Source organism: Camarhynchus parvulus, chromosome 10 (assembly GCF_901933205.1).
Source record: "Camarhynchus parvulus chromosome 10, STF_HiC, whole genome shotgun sequence".
Lineage (NCBI taxonomy): Eukaryota > Metazoa > Chordata > Aves > Passeriformes > Thraupidae > Camarhynchus > Camarhynchus parvulus.
In genome coordinates this window covers 17,017,748-17,039,706 of record NC_044580.1, presented here as the reverse complement: position 1 = coordinate 17,039,706, position 21,959 = coordinate 17,017,748, and the positions used below count along the sequence as shown (strand labels likewise).

General features: G+C 39.7%; 1 protein-coding gene across 5 annotated transcripts in view; it reads right to left on the bottom strand.

Annotated features, from left to right (window-relative positions):
- The window catches only part of MEF2A (myocyte enhancer factor 2A), an 82,058-nt gene that overhangs the window by 24,819 nt on the left and 35,280 nt on the right, over positions 1 to 21,959 (bottom strand). For 2 of the 5 annotated variants that reach the window (XM_030955540.1, XM_030955542.1), the window contains exons 3-4: positions 18,341 to 18,544; positions 1,301 to 1,438 (exon numbers count right to left, since the gene is read on the bottom strand). In XM_030955540.1, the coding sequence (XP_030811400.1) occupies positions 1,301 to 1,438; positions 18,341 to 18,544 (342 nt within the window). Of the gene's footprint in view, positions 1 to 1,300; positions 1,439 to 1,503; positions 1,636 to 18,340; positions 18,545 to 21,959 lie in introns of all 5 variants that reach the window. The other 3 variants (XM_030955541.1, XM_030955543.1, XM_030955544.1) reach the window with 2 other exon arrangements.

Sequence of the window (21,959 nt, the reverse complement as noted above, 5' to 3'; positions counted from 1 at the left end):
TTTGCCTCATTCCTATCCTTTGACAGCAATGAGTGCTCGAGAACAAGAGAAACTGTGTTCTTATACAGCCCCAGAAGTACTGGAAACAGAAACATAATTGGTCAAATTTGAGTTACAAACACAGAGTTGTAGAGCTAAAAAATAATGTTGCCCTTTTTATTTACACTGATGTCCACATTTGGGCTGTTCCCCAAAAACCCATTTAGCTGTAACATACTGAGACATGAGGCCTGAAGATGTCTCAACACAGAAATGTCGGATACCAAAATCTTCAAAACAAAGAAAACCCAAAATATATTGGCTTTATTCAAGCATAACAGAAGTGATGCTGGGTGCCATGACTGTCAGTTTGCTGTTCAGCCCCCAGAGATCTCTTAGGCTCTGAACGATGAAATGATTTCCAATATCAGCAGTCATTTGGAGACACTACTCAAGTGCCCCAGGGTCTGTGCAGATTAACCCACCCAGTTCATCTCCTTTAACTGCTACAAGATTTGTATTCTTAAAATATTCAAAGGCTGTGCCAGAGCCCTGTATTATTTTTCTTTGAAAATACTTAGTAATACTCAACACTAACTGATTTTTGTAGGTGGAAATTAAATGTCACCGTGAACACCTCCACAAAGAACATGCAACATTTCCACTCCTTTTATCCCCAAACTGAAGTTCTGGAGCCAAGTGACTTATGGCTGCACATTGGGTTGGCACTTGGCAGAAAATTATCAAATATCCTTCAGTGTTCAAGGAAGTATCTGTTGGAATTTCAGAGGACCAATCTTCTGAGGCTCTAATTCTGCAGCAGCCTTGATTTTAAATATCTAAATAACTTTCTACAACCAGACTTGAGCAAAATAAATTCTACTGGTTAAATGACAAAATTAATCCAATTCTATTTGCCTGCTTGTCACATATTGTAAAATCTTGATCACAGACAGATGAAGACCTACAAGATGTAAATAAACGATCCTACACCCCACAACAAAAACCTATCTTGGTAAATATATTTTAGGTAGGATTAGGTAATGCAGTAGGCTCGTGAAATTTTGAAATGTTGTCTTGTATTCCAAAGGTATGAAAAACTGGGAGTGCAAAACCCAAGCAAGAGATGATTCTTCTTATTCTTTACAATAAAATGTATTTCAACAAGACCAGGTATCACAACCTCATTTTTCCTCAGAAGTCCTTTTCCCTTCTCAAGCCATTACATCCTCTTGTCTTTGAAGTTGTTTTCAGTGGTAAGCAAACACCATGAAAATTCTCATGCATGTAAGAGAAGCACAAACCATACTTTAGTACTCACTGCGATTTTATGATTCCGCATCATATTATCAAACTCTTCATTAATTTTTTTATATTTTTCTTCTGTATGTGGCGTGAGCACATATGAAGTGTCAGGGTCCGGGCTGTCGCACCCTCTGTGTTCCTTCTTGTTCAGAGCCTAAATAATGAAGTTAATAAAAAGGATCAACAAATAAAAAGTAGAGATAAAATAAAAGTACTTACAGGGCCTCGCTTGAAAATAAAATCACTATCTTCATTTAGTTTGCTGAATCTGTCCTCCGATAGTGGACTGTGCTCAAAGTAATCGTCAGCATCAGGGCTCTCACAACCATTAAGGCCTTTCTTTCTTAAGGTCTGAAATACAATTGGAAAATTCACATACAAATCATACTAACTTGCCAAGAAGTTTTGTACACTACTGAATCATTCAGAGCCCCTGAAACTACATTGAACTTTCACAGACAAAACTCACTGTGCAACAGACAGAATCAGTCTTTCAAGATAGTGGCAAAGCACACAAAGAGAAAAGGTTCACCCAGGTGCCCTCTCACAGGTAACTTCCCCCTACAACCTCTTCATCTCCCAGCACTGCATGCAAAATCATTTTTAGACATTGGCTGCTGGAGAGAAGTTGCCTGACAAGGAACATTCAAGATCGTGGCAAAGGAGTTCATGTATTCACTGGTAATTAAAAGCCAGTTTACTTGATCTTTAATGAATTGATTTTAGCATCCCAATTTTAATATTCACATTTTAAAGAGCATACAGTTATATTCTGACAAACACAGTGGCTAGAATTCTGATCCAGTTAACTAACTGCAGGACATTAATATCTGTAACATGTGGTCTCAAAGGTTGACAAAGACAGGATCTTCCTGTCATCCTGCACGATAACAAGAACCGCAAAAAAGAAATTACATAATGCCTCTCTAAAATTACTTAGTTTGCTAAATATAAGCTTTTTCAGAGTCCTTCAGACTAACTTCATGGAGCTACTTCCTGTTTTCTGATGGAGAACTCACATCAACATCCCCTGGAAAAAATAAAGCAAGCTTGTCTACAATCCAGCCATTAAAGAAAGGATGTGAAACTACAGGTCTCGTGACCAAATTACAAGATATATTTGTATTTCTTGTTTTTCTTTTTTACCCTATTACACAATCAGAAATTTTTCTCTGCAAGCTCTAATTTATAACAAAACAGTATTTAAAGCACGACCTGTGAAAAAAAATTTGATGCTTTTTTTAAAGTTTCAAAAGGAAAGCAATAAAAATTTTAAACAGATATTTTATTCGTACATAAAGCAGCAGTAGGACCATACAGAGACGAGGGAGTTGCATACTTTCTTTCTGTCAGAAATTATCTATATTCCATGAATTTTACATTAAAACCCCTAAAGATCAGAAATCTGCCAGCTGCCGTTTCCAGTGCCACAAAAAACCCCCGTGTTTTCCGATAGAAGCAATTTCCATTACGCACTGAAATTCTGATTTACAAAACATTTTAGCTCATAGTATTCACCAGCATTTTTTTACTGTCAACTGATTTTTAGTACAATAAAAAATACATACTACTTCCTCACTATTCATATATATGCAAAATCCTGCTTATTTCTACCGCAGTTTGAAAGCAGGAATTGAAAATCCAATTCGCTGCCTGAAATTCTTTAATATCACAGTTCACCATAAGCTGCAATTCCTTCTCAAGTTTCCTGGCTTGCTCCACGTATCCCACACAGTATCTGGAACTCCCTCAAAAATGTAATCACTAAATCAGCATATGGGGAAAACAGGTGTAGGCTCCTCCAGCACCTGTCACAGCTCTGATGCCGCTCCTCCAACCAATAGCCGGACACGTAAATGGACTTGGCCATACAAGGGCCGGCTGCTCGGCCTCTCAAGGTCAGAGCCTGTTATCCCTCTCGCAGCCCTTCCTAACAAGTCAGCCTGCCAGTCTGCTACACTTTGATATCAGCAGGGAAAATGTTAACGCTGGGTAATCTGGATTACACTTAACCCCTGCAGCCCACGGCGTTCTGGAAATAGAACCCAAATGTCTTTAGGCGCGTTGGGCGTCAGCGCGGGTGCCCGGCACACGATGACAGAGCTGCATGGAGGCTCTGCAAAGAAAGGGCTGCAAGACATGCACAGAGTGCAGCTCCTATGACAAACATGCTGAGGCAACTCAAGTCTTGCAGCAAGGAGCTTCAGCAGAGTTCCTTTCGATAGTCTAAAAGAAATCTAGTGAAAGCTTTTAAATGTAATGCTGCCAACTCATCCCCCCCAACGGTAAATTATCCTCCTCCAATTTAAACAAAAAGGAAGAGATTTAAATGTAAAAATGCCTCCTTCCTCTCGGTGACTGTGTGTCATTTTTGCTAACAATGGGGTTAACTCTGCTTTGACTCCTGAGGAAGGAAAATGCCTCAGTATCTCCCGTTTCAGGCTCTGGAAACCGTCACTCCAGATGGGGTTCCTGTCATTGTGGAGGGATTTAAGCCACAGCTCCCTGTCACAGATAATAAGGCTGGGTCCAACAGCCAGAGCTCTGCCTCCTTATCACCAAAACACCAAGTGCCACTTGGAGGACCTGACCATAAAAAGCCTGCGAACTTTTATCAGTGCCCAGTAACACAATAGTAAAACATTCCTGCTCGGTGGCCAGGGCTGCGCACGGAATGCCGTGAGCTGTTGGCACGGGCAGGCGCGGCCGAGGGGAGCCAGCCCCGCCAGAGCCCGGCACGGCCCCACAGAGCCCGGCACGGCCCCACAGAGCCCGGCACGGCCCCGCCAGAGCCCGGCACGGCCCCACAGAGCCCGGCACGGCCCCACAGAGCCCGGCACGGCACGGCCCCACAGAGCCCGGCACGGCCCCGCCAGAGCCCGGCACGGCCCCACAGAGCCCGGCACGGCCCCGCCAGAGCCCCGCACGGCACGGCCCCACAGAGCCCGGCACGGCAGGCCCCACAGAGCCCGGCACGGCCCCGCCAGAGCCCCGCACGGCCCACGGCCCCCAGGCCCGCACGGCACCACGCCCGCAGCCGGCCCCACAGAGCCCTGCACGGCCCCATCACAGCCCGGCATGGCCCCGCTGCGGAGAACGGCGGGGACCGGCCCCGGCACTGGGAACGGCTTCGCGGGGACCCGGCAAAGCCAAATCCACAAACAAGGGCTGACTCCGCCCACGAGTTAAATTTTGTTGTTTTTTCAAATAATATAAATAACTCGGCTCTCTGAGCAATTTCCAAGATGTTATCACAGAGATCAAAATTTTATTAACTTTGAGGTTGTTCGGAGGAAAAATTTGGTGAGATCGAGTAATTTGTGTAACATGAAGAGAGTTTTATTTCTCTGATGTGATACAAGCTTGTTTAGAACAAAATCATAGTATTTGCAGTGAAGATTAATAGATATAAGGCATTTGCTTTTTTCTTACCAAAGCAAGAGGGGAAAAGAACATTAAATTTCAGGTTTTGTTATTGGATGCTCACTGCAATTACCTTCTGGTGTGAAGTCTTGTTTTCCAGATCATGTAAGGGAATGCGTAGCCCTTTCAGTAAATCTGTGTTACTTTCCACTTCCTCTAAGACTTAGCCAAAATTACTGGAAATTGTTCCAACATGTTTGCCAACACACTGCATTGTGCCCCAGTAACTAAGATTGTGCAGCTTTGATCTCAGACTGCACTAAGTGATGAGAGAAAAATACTGGTTTTACTCAGAAAATAATGCTAAGTATTTACAACGAACCAATGCAGGTGTGAAATCTCTTTTTAAAAAGAATGAAGGAAACACAAAAATACATTTTTATGACACACAAAGTCACTACACAAGTGTTCCAGACAGCTTTGGTCATCTTGATATTGCAGAATGACCCAGGGGCTGTAAACTGGTTCTATTCCACTCTTAGTCTAGTATTGATTTATTTTGATTCGAATGGCAGAGCTTAGAAAACATTGTATGAGAATGGCTGGACCAGCTATGACAGGTTTAAATATTGCAGTCAAGCACATGGTACATGAGCCCCAATATTTTCCTGAACTTCCCCACACATATGCAAAGTAGTTTTTAATTGCATTTTGCAATTAAAATTAGCATTTTGCTAATTTAAGAAAAGAACCATGCCTTGGCAAGAAGCATCTAAGGAACAGAAGAAGGGTTTCTTGCAAAACAACAACAGAAAGGAATAACTGGCTTCTCTCTACGATTCAATATAAATTTTACTGAAACTGATAACACAAATAGCAAAGAGTATAAAAGCACAATTAAGTCATTTATTGTTCGATCCTTGAGGAAGCAGAGCTGATATTCAACCATCTCATCTTCCACAAAATCCAACAGAGACACAAGGAAGGCAGGAGCCTGAAGGCTGCTGAGCCCCCAGAGCAGGAGATGAAGCCACCACCTTCTCCAGGCTTGTTCCAGCCCGGCTCCCAGGGGCTCCAGACACTGCTCAGGGGCAGCTCTGGGGACCAGGAACTCTGAACCCATAAACATGGATGGGTCACTGCTCCCAGAGAGCAAGTGACAGCCCCCAGCTGGCCCCCTCCCATCCAGACCTGGGCTTTCCATCCCACTCCAAAAGGAAACGTTGCTGATGATTAAAGAGCACAATCAGTGGGTTTTGTGCTCCCATCAGTGAATTTGGTTAAAAAGCCAAGACTTCTGATATTGTGATCTGGGCTCCTTACCAGCCCTGGCAGAACTGTAAAGAACTTGATTATGTTCATTGTCACGTCAGGAAATGATATTTTTCTGCCTTAAAGCAAGAATTTAGGATGACCTCATGTGTAAAAAGTGTTATGAAGTGTAAAAAAGTGTCAGGTCATTCAAAACACTTAGTGTCTGGTTTCTTGTAATATTACACAAAAAGGAAATGGTTGCTGCTGTCAAAGCTACCATGTATCATGTTAACAGCTCTATTTTTGCACTTACTATTGGAGCTGGCCAGAGAGGATTTTTGTTGGTATTTCATCCCAAATCACTGGGAAAACCATGTCCAGAATTTGACTAAGACTGAAATGAAAAGTGATTTCCCTTGGAAAAGGCAAACCCTTTCACTTAAATCCTGTGGCTAGTTCTCCTTCTGCTCTCGCAATCAGAGCATGGAAAAGCTGCAAAGCAGCGCAAATTTGGAGTAAGTAAGTTTTAAATATCATAACTTTTTAAAGTGCAAATATTCCTCAGGCCTGAAGTTATGGAAAAGCCCTACCAGTACTGCTAAGTATTAATGCTGCTCTGGTAGGCACCTCCACCATGGATATCAAAAGGATAAATGATGAAAGTTCCCTGATGCTCTGGAGATGCCATGCAATAGTGGAGAGTATTTTTGTCTCACTAAAATAAAAAAATTTCTCCTTGTCCATTCTTTATTTAACTTGTTTTTGCTGGTTTACACTCATCTGCAGCAGGAATAGGTGGGTGGCCAATGTGTGGGCAGAGGAGGCAGAAGGACTGGCCCAGCCTCGCTGGCAGCCGGCAAACCTCAGCCACACCACCACTGACAGTCACATCCTACATGAAGAGCCACACCTTTTTTTTCTGTGATAGTCACAGAAAGAAGGACAAATAAAGCAGTCACAGCACCAGATTCCCACCCAGTTTTCTTTCTTAATACATGAAAGATCAGTAAGACAAAGCAGGGCATATTCCTTTACTGCAGCTCAGCTCCCTTCCCTCAGCAGGCAAGGACCACTTGTATCACTACAGTCTCTGCATGCAGAGAAACATCCTGCTGAAAGCAGCACAATTGTTTTATTATTTGCTTCCTGATATATATTATTGCCAAGAAGTTGAGCCTAAAATCTGGCTGTTTTTCTCTTCTTTTATAACACAAAATATTCCACTTTCATCAGCCTGAACAATAGTAAGGTGTCTCATCCTTTAGATATCATTATGTCTCCCCTATTATGTATAAAACATATTCAAGTACCTGAGGAGTATTCTTAGTCACCAAAAGCTATTTTTAGTTTTTAAACTTCCTGCGGGTCAGTTTGGCTACAGAAGCATCATCATTGCTGTTTCTTTTCTCTAAATTAACAGCACAGCTCTGCAGTCAGACCTTGACCCCATAGTGTCCTGTACACGAATTTACCACTGTCTAAAATCCAAACAGGAGTGAATCCCCACAAACATCAAACGAGAACAGCCAGAGAAAAACCAAATAATTCAACTCAGTAATGGTGTTTTGTCTATTTAAACTCATCAACATTATTTCAGTAGGCTGAAATTCTTTTTCCACAGACAGATGTAGTGTATTGTTTTATGTGATGTTTACAAACTTGATGTATTTTCCTCAGGCTCTATTAATATTCTCAACTTCAACCACTGAAGCATCTGCAAATTTCCTTATGGAGCTGTTTTCCTGTCCTTTGAGTTGGGAGGCTACTTACATTTAGCCCTAATACTGCTCCTTTCAGTATCCCTGACACATTTTCAATTACATTTTGCCACGCTATCAGTTCAAATTTCACATTCTAATTATAGCCACAAACACATCCATCCCAAACCAGCTCAGGGAAGGAGTGGTGCCCAGCTTTCAAAACTTCCCTGAAACGCACAGGAGGCCAAATTAGATTATGACAGACATTTCCATGAGCTAAGCAACTTGGAGAGCTTAACTTCTTAAAGAACAAGACCTTCCCAATCTTTCTGGCAGGATCCCCAACCATAATACTGCATGCTAAAGAAAATCTGAACTATTGACATGCTCTCCTTTCAGCTTACTTAAATAATATTTTCCATACTTGTGCTCAATTAGTAGTGATATTTAAAAAACAAATAATTGACATTATGCAAAAATACATGGACATGAAAAATTCTGAGTGCAGTACTTAAAGTTTGCTACAGCTATTGTATTACTTGGCCAAATATTATGGCTTGCTATGGAGAAAAAAAAAGGAGGTTTAGGATTAATTACTTATTCCAGGGTATTACAAATACAAAACTTCTAAGCCTGCCCCAGCATTATCCATACAAATACAAAGAAAAAGAAGAGTCCTTTTAGCCATGCTCTATGTTCAATTTTAGGCAAAGGTATTCAGCATTTACAAATGAAAAATGTTCATGATTTGAAATTTTATCAGTGTCCCTGCTATAAACCACTCTAAGAAAAGACACTGCCTTGTTTCAAATGTTGGACCACTTCCAGTATCTGGCAAATTTTAACATGTATCCCTGGCTTGCCAAACATGAAAGCTAGCTGTCAAATTCCTCCCAGATATGATAAAGATGGCACTCAGGATTCAAACTCTCATTTATATAAAATAACACATACAAAAGGTTTTTAGACTTGATATGGCATGAAGTTTAAATTCTAGCCTGAAGCATCTTTGCTGTGAAACATTATTTTAAGTAGATAACCACAAGCAATTACTAAAGAATTAGAACTTTCTGGGCTATAAAATCCACTCTTCACCCCCAGAATACTACCCAGCTCTGGACTAGAAGCTATGGGAAAGGCAGCTGCATGCTTGTATTTGTGATTTTAGAGAAACACTATCTGTGAACTGTGGACTTTTTAAAGCAGCTGCTGCCCTACAAACAAGCTGGATTGCTTGGTCCTAAATGAACTCCTTGAGACTTAAAATGGTTAGTAATCCATTAGCACTGATAATGCTGTTTCCACAGTGACAGCTTAGTAAATCTCTCAAAGTCCAATTTTTGATGCATTTGTCTTTGTTTCACTTTCTATCCAACTCAGCAGATCATTAAATTTTATATCACTGAGCAGATTTGCATTTTACCTGTTTTACAGACAGAACCATCAACTAGACTTTCCCATTAAAGTGTACTAAAGTGCCAGTTTAACTCGATCTTTTTCCATCTTTCTATTTAAAAAAGACAAAATAGACTGATATTCATCTTCAAGAAGCACAAATTACTCCTTAGCATATAAATTAAATACATTTTATAGTCCTTCCAGGGATTATAAATTTGCCAACAAACAAAACTAACAGTAAAATGAAGCAAAACACAGTGCTATGTTAGAACATTCAAAGAGATGTTTCATGGTACCCAAAAGCTTTACTTGAGTCCTCACTCAAATAACAACACATAGAGCTACAAACAGCCTCCCAAATGCAGATCTTCACATACTTGCAATGGTTAAATTATAAATCAGTAGCAGCAGTAGCTGACTGAAGGCCTCCTTTCAGCAACAGTGCACTGCAGATAAGCCATATGGAACATGAAAAGTTTCCAAGTGCAGCAATCCATCTGCATAATATCCCTCATAATCTTTTAGAAGTTCTTTAGGAAAAATATTATCTCCTACTCAGAGTTTGCCAAGAAAAAAAATGGCTTAACTCTGATTAGAATTCATTTAATAAAAAGAATGGGGTTCTTTAGGTCTACCTGCCCATGTAGTATTGCAATTACAAATACTTTTTGTCCTGAATAGTTCTCTACAGCTTTAAAATTGGAAAGGATAACAGAACTGTTTCAGTCTTGGTACTCAAGATAATTTAGCGCTATCAAAACAGTAATTACAACACGAATGGCAACCATTCCCAAAGAAAATGTTTAGTAAATTCCAAGGATTTATGCTATTGTTAAAACAGTGTTCACATGTAAGATTATGGGCACTGGCTACATCTCCCAGAACAAGCTCTAACACCTTTAATATTTGTACGGAACAGCCACCTTGGTTCACCAAAAACCACCCCAAAAATAAGCAAGCTGAATAAGACAACTGAAAGCAGGTATTTGAAAACACCAGCTGAGATCAGTGTGTACAACAGGAAGCGGAGAGCCTCCCCAAAAATAAGGAAATAGGGCACAAGCAATTACACCTCTGGTTTTACTGAACAAAAATAATGAGAATGTGGGACTTCCAGACACAGCTCTAATAATGTCCCAATTCATGTTTCATATACTGAACTCCTCAGTTGTGTGTCAACACAATACATTTAACATGTTTTTTCCTGTGTAGCCTCCATTTAGTGCAAATTATTCAAAAGCCAGAGCACCTCTTTGAAGACTGTCCTGACTTAATGTGAAAAGGGGTGGGAAATCAAAGGTGGGACCTTGAGAGATAGAGAGAAAAGGCTGTACAGGAATCAGGGACAGAGAAATTTGAGTAAGCTTTATTATGTAATTCATGTCAACATTAGATAAAACTGGCTCTGGAATGCTTGATTTTATTTTTTTTTTAAGTCATTGTAATAAGCAAGTACTGAATTTTAAGTTACTTGCAGGAAAGAGTGGGGCTTTAAATGGTACCAGTTTGTTACAGTTATACAAGAGTTTACAGTGGGACAATGTGTAACAGCTTTGATCTAAAAAATCTTTACAACATTCCCAAAATATCTGGGAGTTTTTAATAAAAAATATATTATTCACTTCCTGTTGAAATTACCTAGTATTTCCCATAAAACACACAATTTAAATTTAAATTCACCCTACTGCCAATTTAACTAACTTGCCTAGCATTGCACAGTCTACACTATGACTTACAGGGCTCCCATAAGAAATATAACATCATTGATATGACATAAGCTGTACCAAAAAAACCTGAGTAAGTCACTAAATGAACTGGATGTGTACTCGCCTACAAGTATTGCAAAGAATGGTATATCACATGTTGTGTGTCACATGTCATATGTCACAGGCTGTCAGAGTATTCAGAGGCCTGTACCACAGGAACTGCCACCACCAATATTTTTTTTCTTCAGGGGCAGCTGGTCCCCAAACCACTCCAGGAGCAATCACAAGGGAAGTGTTTTGTTCAGGTGAGTGCTGAGCGTTACAGCCCCCATGGGCCACAGCACCTGCAGTAAAACCCTGGCAGGGAACAAGGCACAGACTCCCTGAGCCTTCTGCTGCACAAGCACCATCAGCTCGTGGCCCAAACATTAAAATTATTCAAAAGCAGTATATTAAAAACTGCAGACATGGTGAGGTCCAAAAGGCAGGGGAGCAGTGGAGCACTGGAGATGACCCTCCCCTCCTTTGGGCAGCTCTTGCTCAAACATGAACATGAGGTACAGCGACGATCAAGAAGCTGCACTGCTGCTGTCCCTCCTGCAGGGTGGTTAATCCCTGCCACAAGACACAACCAAACCCATGAGCCTGAAGTCAAAAGATGGGATTACATTAAGTCTCCACTGAAATCAAGCCTACCACATAAAGAACAGTCCTTCATCTTGCTGTAGTTGCAGGAGATGCTTTGTTCTGGGTCTATTCTTTCCACGCACAGCTTGTGTAAAGTCACTCTCTCTTGATCAACAGATGCCATGGTCCTCACTTTGAAATCGCAAAGTAAAAATACACTTTTCTGTCACTACAGAATTTCAAAAGCACCAAATTCTGCAGCAACACAAGGGCTGCAGAATACACGAGACCAGCACAGCTTGAAGAACTTGTTCATACAATAATTATGTCTTTGTGTGACTGCCTGCATGAACTCCAGCACTAACAAGCAATGAGCTGTTGCGGATTTTCTTGGAGTCAATTTTCAATCCTACTTGACACAACGTCTCCAGAACAGCTAAACCCAGAACTCAATCTCTGACAAGCGTTTCCCGAGCAGTGGGTGTGAGAACTGGACCTTGTGTGTCTGCCCTATAAATTTCAAAAATAAAAATATTCTCCTAACACAGAGCAGAAACAGTTGGAAAGACATCGCTTGCACAGCTGGGAAATAAAACCAACTTTCTGACAGAGGAGAATCCAGTCCCTGCCTATTGCAGGGCTGATTCTGCAGAGATTTTTGGTAGAGCACACAAAAGCCCTGTACCAGTATTTGACACGGATTTAGGATCCTGGCCCTCCCAGCAGCACAGCCTCCAGAGGAGCATCCGATCCAATCTGAGATTGTAATGATGCACAGCCAAGTCAGCTGCCACTCATCACTCAGTGATCAGCTTTTTCTGGTAGTTTATTAAAAAATGAGAACATCACAGCGAATTTCAGTTCACAGCTTTAAAGTCATGTCACCGGTGTAACTGTGACAGGGCTGGCGTAGGACAGAGAGCACCCTGAACTGCAGCTACATAAAATCACTGCTGGCAATACAGCAGCCAAGTACAGTCATTATTAGCAAGACTTCAGAAACTTCTATAAAAAGATGCATTCTAGACAAATTTCAGATATCTATATGCTTTAAGTAGTGACTAAATCTGGAATTCATCAAAATTCAGAATACCAGCAGAGCATGGTAAATTTAAAACACCGGCAGTGTTTTAAAGAGGTAGAAGAAATAATGTATTCTTAACCCTAAAACACTAAATTTATTCACTGCTTTAGATACAAAGGAAATACAGCTTTAGATTATATGCAGGCAAACCAAAGCTGCTTCAAAAAAAAAAAATCTAAGTCTATCCTACTTCTGAAAATTCTTTATATATCAGCAATGAAGGAATGCAAAACAACATTAACTTAGAACAAAAACTTTTTGCTAGTACTGTCAGCTTGCCCAAAGACACCAGTAATCTGATATTTTGAAATAAATAAATAAAGAGGTACGTTAATCATGTGTATGTCCAAAGCAATTTCAGCACAGCCAAAGAATTAAAATAACATTGTTGAGTAAAACAGTATTACCAAATGCAAGATATGGAAAAATCAATAACAGTAAACAGCTCAAAAAAATACTGTGGGAATTAAGTGTTGAATTTAATCTCCCAAACTAAAAAGAAAGAGATGGGGAGAGAAATGAGACAAAGACACCATCAAGAGAGGCAATTGTTCTGTTCAGCACAAAATGCACAGTTGTGCTCTGTCACAATACTGAAAATAAATATTTGCTACCTTGACCACATTTTAAATTTTTCAAGGTAGTTGTTTTTTCCTAAACCATGAGTGGGAACTAAAATCCCTAGGTAGAACCTGTTTATAAGTCAGGTTTATAGCACACACTTCTACTAGAAAAAAAATAAGATTCAAACCACTATACACAGACACACAAAAATTTACATGTGTGTGTGTATATATATGTGTATGTATACATACATATATATAAAAGCTTTTGATGACTCATTCCAGACCACTTCAGCTTTCAAGCACTTTCCCTCTTTTTAAGGTAAGCTAAAAGAAAATTTTAGTCCTTAACCATACATAAATCCTCCTCAACCACCTCCTTAAAATGTCTCAAAGGTATTTGTGTGCCATCTCAAATTATTTGAAATGTTATATGCAGTATAATTACATTTACATAATCATTTAGCAAATCAAGCCCAATAATGCCTACATTTTCTCAGCATCATGGGCAGATTACCAAGTCTTTTCCTTCCTTCACTGAAATAATTTTTAAGCTTCTTCCTTCTTTTAAATGTGCACCAATTATTCTCACAGTGTTTGGAGACCAAATCAAGTGGTTTGAACTACAAAAATACATAATCCTACACCAATACATGTTCTTCTATGAGCCCAAAGCTTTTTTCTTTCTTTATTCCCCCCAGGTTTTGCTCACTTCTGGCAGTTCTCCATCTATCAAATAGGCAGGAATGCAAAACAATGTTAACACATCACAGTGCCAGCCTCCCTCCAATCTCCAGTGTGTATTTAACCATCAGCATTCCTGGTGCCACCTCACAGTTCTGTAAAGCTGTGCTGACATTTTACAGAGATTTGGAGATTTTAGTCACATACATTCAGCATCAGTTTTCATTTTCCTGGTTGCGGGGCACTTTCTTCTTAAAAATACATTTTAAAACTTATGGTGTAGCTTGTGTTATAAAACATTTCCAAAGAAATAATTATTTTTTAAGAATTTGGCCCAGTTTCCACCATCTTACTTTTTAGCTTTGAATAGCAAAGTACGGAAGCCCAAATTGCTTTGCAAATCCTTATCTAGATCGGATACACCAGGTATCCACCAAGGAAGGAAACAAGATCAATTAACTGAAGGTCATTCTCATCTAATTTTGTATGTGTGCATCCAAGTATATATTTAGATACAATTCCCAGATCTTCATTTTCACATGAAGTCAACCCAAATTTTAAAAAAAGGAAGCAATGAACCAATTCAAGTGCTACCAAAACAAACTACTACGCACCAACAACAGTTCAAAATACACGTTGGTTATTCCCAGCCTGGAAAAGAAGCAATGCTGGGAGGTGGAGAAAGCTGGATGAAAAACAAAACCAGAGAGCTTTTGGTTTATAAACACAGTGTTTCAACACCAACTTTTCTGTTTATGCTCCCCACACTGTTACACTTGTCTCTTGGCATATGCTCCATCTGGCTGGGGAGATGCATCTGCTTCTTCCTGCTGCAGGCTCTCCACGTGCAGCTGAGCTCTCCGTGCTCACCCAGAGCCAGGAGCCAACAATCCCATCTCTGATCCCTGAGATGTTCCTGACTGCACAACGTGCACCGCTCCTCTAGCAGCTCCATTAACATTTGGTGAAAAGGCAGAGATGAAATGTATTTTAATGCAAGAAAACACCTGATTACAGCAGAAGATTAAACTGGCTTGTTGATCCTGCTGAAAGCAGCAGCAGGGTCATTTACCTGCTTTGGCTGAACTATGACAAAACCACCCTCACACCAAACCACCACAAATGTTACTGCCCATTACAGTCACTTATTCCCATGGTAAGGTATTTAATACAAACATCCAAATCATTTGCTGGAATTTACACCAGAGCAGTCCTTCCACAAGAACGAGTATGATTGCAATAATTACGTGCCATAGTTTAAGAGAGATTTTTTTATACTTTCTAGTTACAATTTTTATTACAGATCATTACCTATTTCAAGGACAGCTGTCAATATCTGGGGTATAACCTAAGCCTTATTCAGCACATTACTCTACACTGAAAACAGCATTAAGCTCCAGAGCACAGGAGAGGCTCATTAACTGACACCCACCCGGAATTCTCCTGGGCACAGATGCCAACTGGGAAAGTAGGTCACATTTTACACAGGCTCCTAAAAATCAAATCACCTCAGTCTGATGAGGTGAGATGAGGAACAAGCAAAACCCACCATGGCCAAGTGTAGGTGAAATAAACCCTGGTTTACTGTATCAGTCAAGGAAAATTAAAACATGGAAAAAAAGATAAAAAGCTGAGCTAAACAGGCAGGAAGAGCCATCTTCAGCCCTTGACTCCCAGAACTGAGGCTAGGAGAGAGGGAACAACTGTGCAACTGCTGCTTTCTGAGGCCTTATTGAGGGGCAGAAGGACCCAAAAATGGACATGATATCTTATTGTAAATAACCTGCAATAATCTTAACATCCTGCACTAAAGAAAATATACAATGCCTGTTCATCTCCCTCTTTTCCTTTGGATTTAAAAACAATGAATGCTCAAGGTCTCAAATTGTCTTTTATACATTAAAACATTTTGTTGACCATATGGATATATAATCCTGATAAAACCTGAAATTCTTCCCATTTTACTTTGGAGAAATACTTCTTTCTTCAGGAAAAATAATTACTTGTCAAGAATAATCCGTTACAGAAAAAAAGTTCGTGAACATTAAAGCATCAAATGCTTTAACAGCTACAGCAAGTCCTTCAAATCAGAGACAGCACTTCAGCGTAACAATCTGCAACTGTGCCATTACAGGTTTGTAAAACCAAATACATGATCCCAGTATTTCAAGAATTCAAAGCACACACTGAATAAAAATTTCACTCTTTTCAATACCTCTATATGGTACATCTATGCTGTGCAAGAGCACTACCTTACACACCAGTAACCTCATGAAAGAACAGGTATAGGACAACAACAGATCATTCCCATCTACAATAACATGTTCAGCAAAAGACATAACTGCTTGTATCAAAAAAAATTTCTAATATTCATTTAAGATGCCAGTGCTCTCCCTCCCACTATGTTTTCACAAACATTCCAGCAGCAACAGAAGACACCAAGCTCTGGGCATATGAAAGCAATTCCTATGCCAAAACTGAGCAGGAGACAACTACAAGGGGAAGATGTCTCATCGATTTCACTTAATCATTTACAACATTGCTATCTACCCAGCACTGGAAATAAGTATCAGCAGATTTGTTTCCTCCCTTACCCAGCTTCTGAGCTGTGTGGAATTACCTTCCTTCTAGCCCAGGAAAACTCACCCTCTTGTCAAGCACATCAGGACCACAGTGGCTCCAGAATAGTTCTACGGTGAGCCAATGTCCCAATAAATGCCATTTGTCACATTCAAGCAGGTAAGTGAATTACTAAACATCTATACATTAGCTGTAACTCCATACAATTTTATAATTCAGTTTAGTACGAATTTGACAGATTTTAGGTGCTTTGGTGCAGTAATTTTCATTTGGTAAAATAGAATTTCAATGTCATTACAAAAAAAGAGAAGCCATTTTACATTGTTCTTTCAGCATGTTTCCAAAGTGCTGGTGATGTCACTAAACATCTATCACACTCCAAGCACCCATCAATCCAGAAAGAAAAAACCCAAAAATATTTCACAACCAGCCTAAAGAGCACACAGGACTAATCTGAAGAGATAGGAGGCCGCATTCCTAAATTACACTGTATTTGAAAAATTGGAATAAAGTCCTGACTTCCACACTATCATAAAACATTAAATCCAGAGCAGAAAATTAGAAAGAATCTGCAAATGAGTCCTTGCATGTTCCCCTAGAGCACATCTGCCCTTGGGTGCTAAGTGCACTTTTAATGTACTTGTCAGGGGTCAAACACTTGACTCTGGTAAAAAAACCCACCAACAAGAAGAACCGAAAAAAGCAGCCTTGCACAGAATCACTCTGGAAGAGGTCCTCAGTCCTTGTGATGTGAAAAAGTACCATCACCATGAGTCACAACACAGAGAGGCCCTGCATACAGAACAAAACCCAGCTGAACTTGCATCCCTGTCTCAAACTCGTGTCTGTCACCATCAAAAGCTCATTCTGCAGGAATTAGGTTTTCCCTTCCTCTCCAGTGGCTATCCCTTATTTATGCTAATCCAGTGACTAAGCCTTCAGCTCTTCATGGCTTGTATTATCCCTCTCTTGAGAACTCAATGCTGAAGACAGAAGTTGGGGAGGGTTTTTTTCTGATCATAAAAGACAGTTGACAAATTAGCAGAGAATCTTCTCAGAAAGAAATATAAAGCATTTGACTGTATCTCAGTTTTGTCAATCTGATTTTTTGCTTGCACACTCATGTACAAGATCAGCTAGTACCATCCCTGTACTCTGATCCCCTTGGCAATAGACTCTTCAGCTATTCAAGGCTAATCATTATTCTGAAATCATTCCTAAAAAGCAAGGCATTTGTTCAGAAGACAACTTCAGAATTTAAATTAAACCCTTAAGTCAGCCACCTGTTTTGGTCTATTTACAGGACTACTGGAGACATGCTCTGAAATGCAGTTACAGTACATCAAGGCTCCAATTGCCAAGAAAATCCTTGAATTCTACTGCACCTAATTTAGAAATTATGTACTGAAAAGAGTTTCTATTTAAAGCCCAAGCATTATAAAAGTAGATGAAACCAATACCTTGGAGTAAATATATTCATGTTATTCTATTACTGCAGAAACTGCAGTCGTTCTGCTGCTATTTTAATTGACAGTCACTGGACAACAAATTTAATTAAGTTCATTTATTGCACAGATTGGCTTTTTTTGGCTTTTTTTTTTTTTTTGGCTGAACAAGGGGCAGCAGAGGTGGTGGCTGATTTGATCCATGCTCAAGATATGACTGGTAAAGTGGCTACTACCTCAGAGGAGAAAAAGGGCCAACTATAATTGTCTGTTAGGCTGAGGGTGCTCTTCTGACCTTTCTCTCCCACTCAGTTGATTTTTTCTCCCCATTAAGACCTTGAACATTTCTCCCCCTCCTTCCCCAGAAAAACAACCATTTTTCACACCTCTATTTCCATTGCCAAATGTGATTGAAATCAAACATGTTTCCCAGAAACTGGCAGGGGGTGGAGGGCAGATGGGAAAACAACATGGCTGTAAAGACAAGTTATTGCCTTAGAGAAACCAGACTAAAAGCAGTAGTTTACATTTTATAACACGGTATTAAATAACTTAAAGACATTTGATTAAAATCTCTTAAAATGCTCTATGTTGCTCTATGTTTTAATTATTAAGGAGATAAGAAGACTGATGTGTCTTCTCAAATTGTTACCTCAACGATATCTGAGTTGGTTCTGCTTTCATGGGGCTCGTTGTATTCTGTGTATTTTAGTAGAACTTTGTCCATGTCAGTGCTGGCATACTGAAAGAGTTTGTTAGAGCTGTTAAAAATGATGAGTGCTATTTCACAGTCACAGAGCACACTCAACTCATAGGCCTTCTTCATTAATCCAAACTTCCTCTTTGTAAAGGTGACCTAGAGAAGAAAGAATAATGATTGATTTATTTTTTAAAACATATGACAAGGGTTTGAAGGAAAATAATCAAGGTATACACTGACTGAGCCTACACCATTTACTCCTACTGTAATATGCAGCCTAACACAAGAACTGCCTGTAATGTCTGGTGCCAATTTTAGGGCCCAACATTCTCTATTAGACTAAGTTAAACAATTATGAAACACCCCAACTATTCCATTGGTAAATAACTACCAAGAAGAGTTAAATTTTAGTTAGAGTTTTAGTTAGAATAGGATAATTTAGCTTTATTTCCTCTGTTCAATAGACTGACTTTCCAGGTATCACAATATTTTCTTCTGTGGTACTCAACCTTAATTATAATAAAATCAAAGAAAACAGACCAATCAGTGGACGTAACACCTTACTATGCACTATGATTTCTAATTATGTAAAGCTAAGAAATATTGCTATTTTGTTGCTATTAAGTCATTTATAATTTGACTTGTTGTCTGCCACTAGGAAACATCAGGAAACAATTGCTCTGTCCAGTTAGAACTGCTGTGGGGAAACAAACCCATTACAGACCATCACACAGGAGTATCTGCCCATCAGGGAAGGAGGAAACAGTTATGGAAATTATCATCAGTTAGGATCAAAAAAAAAAGTTCTAAAAAAATCACTCCTGTCATAAGACAGCAGCTAAGGATATAAAAATGTCCCTGCATTTGACACCCCCTATTGCAATTGCAAGCACGAGCCTCTGTGACAGGTGAGTGATCCACACGCCCCATGTCCCACGGACAACAGTCAGTGAGATTTTGCAAGAGAGGAATGAAGTAAGACACAAGAAACAATCAAACCTGTTTTCTGGGTGTCTGTACTTTAATTACCAAGCTGTACAGCAAGTTTTTGGGAAAATGGATGGGAAACTTCTTCTGTATATACACACCTGAAGGCTTTTTTCTGCTCATTTTCTCACACATACTACTTTTTTAATACCATTAATAATACAAAGTATATTCTTTTCTTCCCACGTTAACAGTCTCAGAGGATACAGAGCTGTTGTTCTTCTGACACCTAAAAGGTTATTACCTGAGTATGAGCAGGTATAGAGAGGTATTACTGCTTAGTGTTTGTCAGGAAAAAGGCATTATAAACAAGATGTGTGTGTGCTGTGTCACCTGGAGAAGTCCTTAGACAAAGGAATGAAGTTGTACTGCCACTGAGGACCAGTAGGATCCTGGACAAGTGCTCTCCATTTCTTTACTGGAATTTGATCTTTCTCACCTCCTGTAAGGCTGCTTCACTTGTGAGACTCTCAGCGGGCATAAACTTCCCTCTTGGTGCTCGGACAGTGCTTAGCACAAACCCCTCTAACCACAGCACCCTGAGCCTTACTTCAACACATACAGATTATTTTAAACTCAAGTTTTCATTTCAGAACCCAAAAGCAGTTTTAGTTCTCTAAATTTCTCTTTTTTTCCCGTTCCATTTAGGACCACATCAAACTCAAAAAATATGTCTCGTTATTGCAGGTAAATAATTTCCCCAGCTCTATTTTAATATTGCTTAGCAAAAAAATGGGTGAGGAGGAGACAGCAAAGGCAGCAAGATTGAGCTCCTTTGATACCTAATTTACTGTGCTGGATTCTCTTCAGCTTAATGAAGATAAATGTCCTACAGCTCATTCAAGAAGATAAAGCTGCTTAATTAATAACACAATGACAGTCTCATGACAATCATAATTCCCCTGAGGAATGGTCTATATATTCTGTTTTGAGCTCACATACAATCCCATCAGAAATAAGATGCTTCTGACAAAACAGTAGTTTTTCTTCCCAGACAAGTTATATGAACTTGCTTTGCAGGCAAGGCTCTGTCCCATTCTACTTATATTTGCAAACAAAGAAAATCTAAACCTCAAACTAAACACCCAACCAGGACATCATAGGCATGTCCGTGAGTGACCAACTCACCAGCTATACATGCCATAGAAAAACTGACAGGACACAACTGAACTACACTTCAGCTCAGAACAAACCCTGAATGCCCTCCTTATCTGGATCAATGAAAAAAAATCTCCAAGTAAACACCTTATAAATGCCCAGTGCATCAGGGCATTCTAATATGTTGAAATTCCATATCCTGGCTACCAAAACCACAGGACACCAGTAGGGATGGAGGCCATCAATACCTCTACATATAAAAAGTAAGATTCCACTAACAAAAACTATTTAATCTCTCTAAAACCTTTTAAAAACAAGATGCAGTGTGTTTTCATCTGAGTTTCAGAGAAAAAGGATAAGGCAAGCCTAACTCTACTTTTAAGTTAGAGCTTAAATCCTCTTCCTCATCACTAAGTAGCCCAAAAAGGTGCTGCCAGAAACAAAACTAGAATTTAATCTCCCTATTTTGCTTCAGTCACAGCAATGGTATAAGTGGTCTAAAATTTTATACAAATGCACTGATTCTCTTCCTCTCCATTGTTTCAATCTGAACAATGGGATGGGGATTCAAAAGAAAAAACAAGTTCTCCTGGAAAAAAAAAAAAAATCCCTCACCAAAGTCAGGGTAGAAGTGTAATGCTATTTGTTCCTCAAGCAGAACAAAACCAAGGCTGCCCAACTTAATCCCGACTCATGTAAAAAAAGGAATAAGTGGGATCAATTCCCATCTCTTCCATGTGCTTTAAGTTGTAGAGCAAGATCTGAAAAGAACTGAAGTCATTAATTCATCTACTTTTACTACGTGTACTTAAGACATTTATCTACATCAAACATAAAGTCACTGGGTGATTAAAGCTGTTCAAACACAATACTTGGCTTTCTCCCAAACTCCAATAATACTTTTCTTGCTATATATAGACTTCTCAGAGTTTACATTGCTTTAAAGTGATACAGGGAGAAAAACAATCTTGATCTCACCAACAAAACAATGGGCTCTGAGCTGATGTGTCAGCAGCAAGAGAGTCCTGTGGAATTCTGACAGTACCTCAACGTCAAGCTGCTGCTCAGAAGTTAAAAAAGGAAATCAAACAGCAGGAAGGGAACAGAACAAAACAGCAGCACACCACTATACAAGTCCATATTTTGCCTGCACCCTGAATTCTGGGTCCCTTGGCCATCAAAAGTAATGCAGCAATACTCCAGAAGCTTTCAGGGAAAAGGAGCAAGAGGTGTGAAGCAAATTCTGTATTAAAACAACTAAGCAGCTATAGCCTGAAAAAACTTACTTTAAGAGAAAATAAGCAAGTGTGGACAGACTAGATAAGGAGTTGCTGTTGGCTCTTCCATACAAGAGCTAAATAATTGGCAGAACCATGACAAAGGGCAAATAAAACCGTGTTTCTTGAAACAACAGGCAATAGACCTGGAGATTCTAGACAAAAGATGTTGCAAATGCTGCAACATTATAAGGGCTCAAAGGATAACT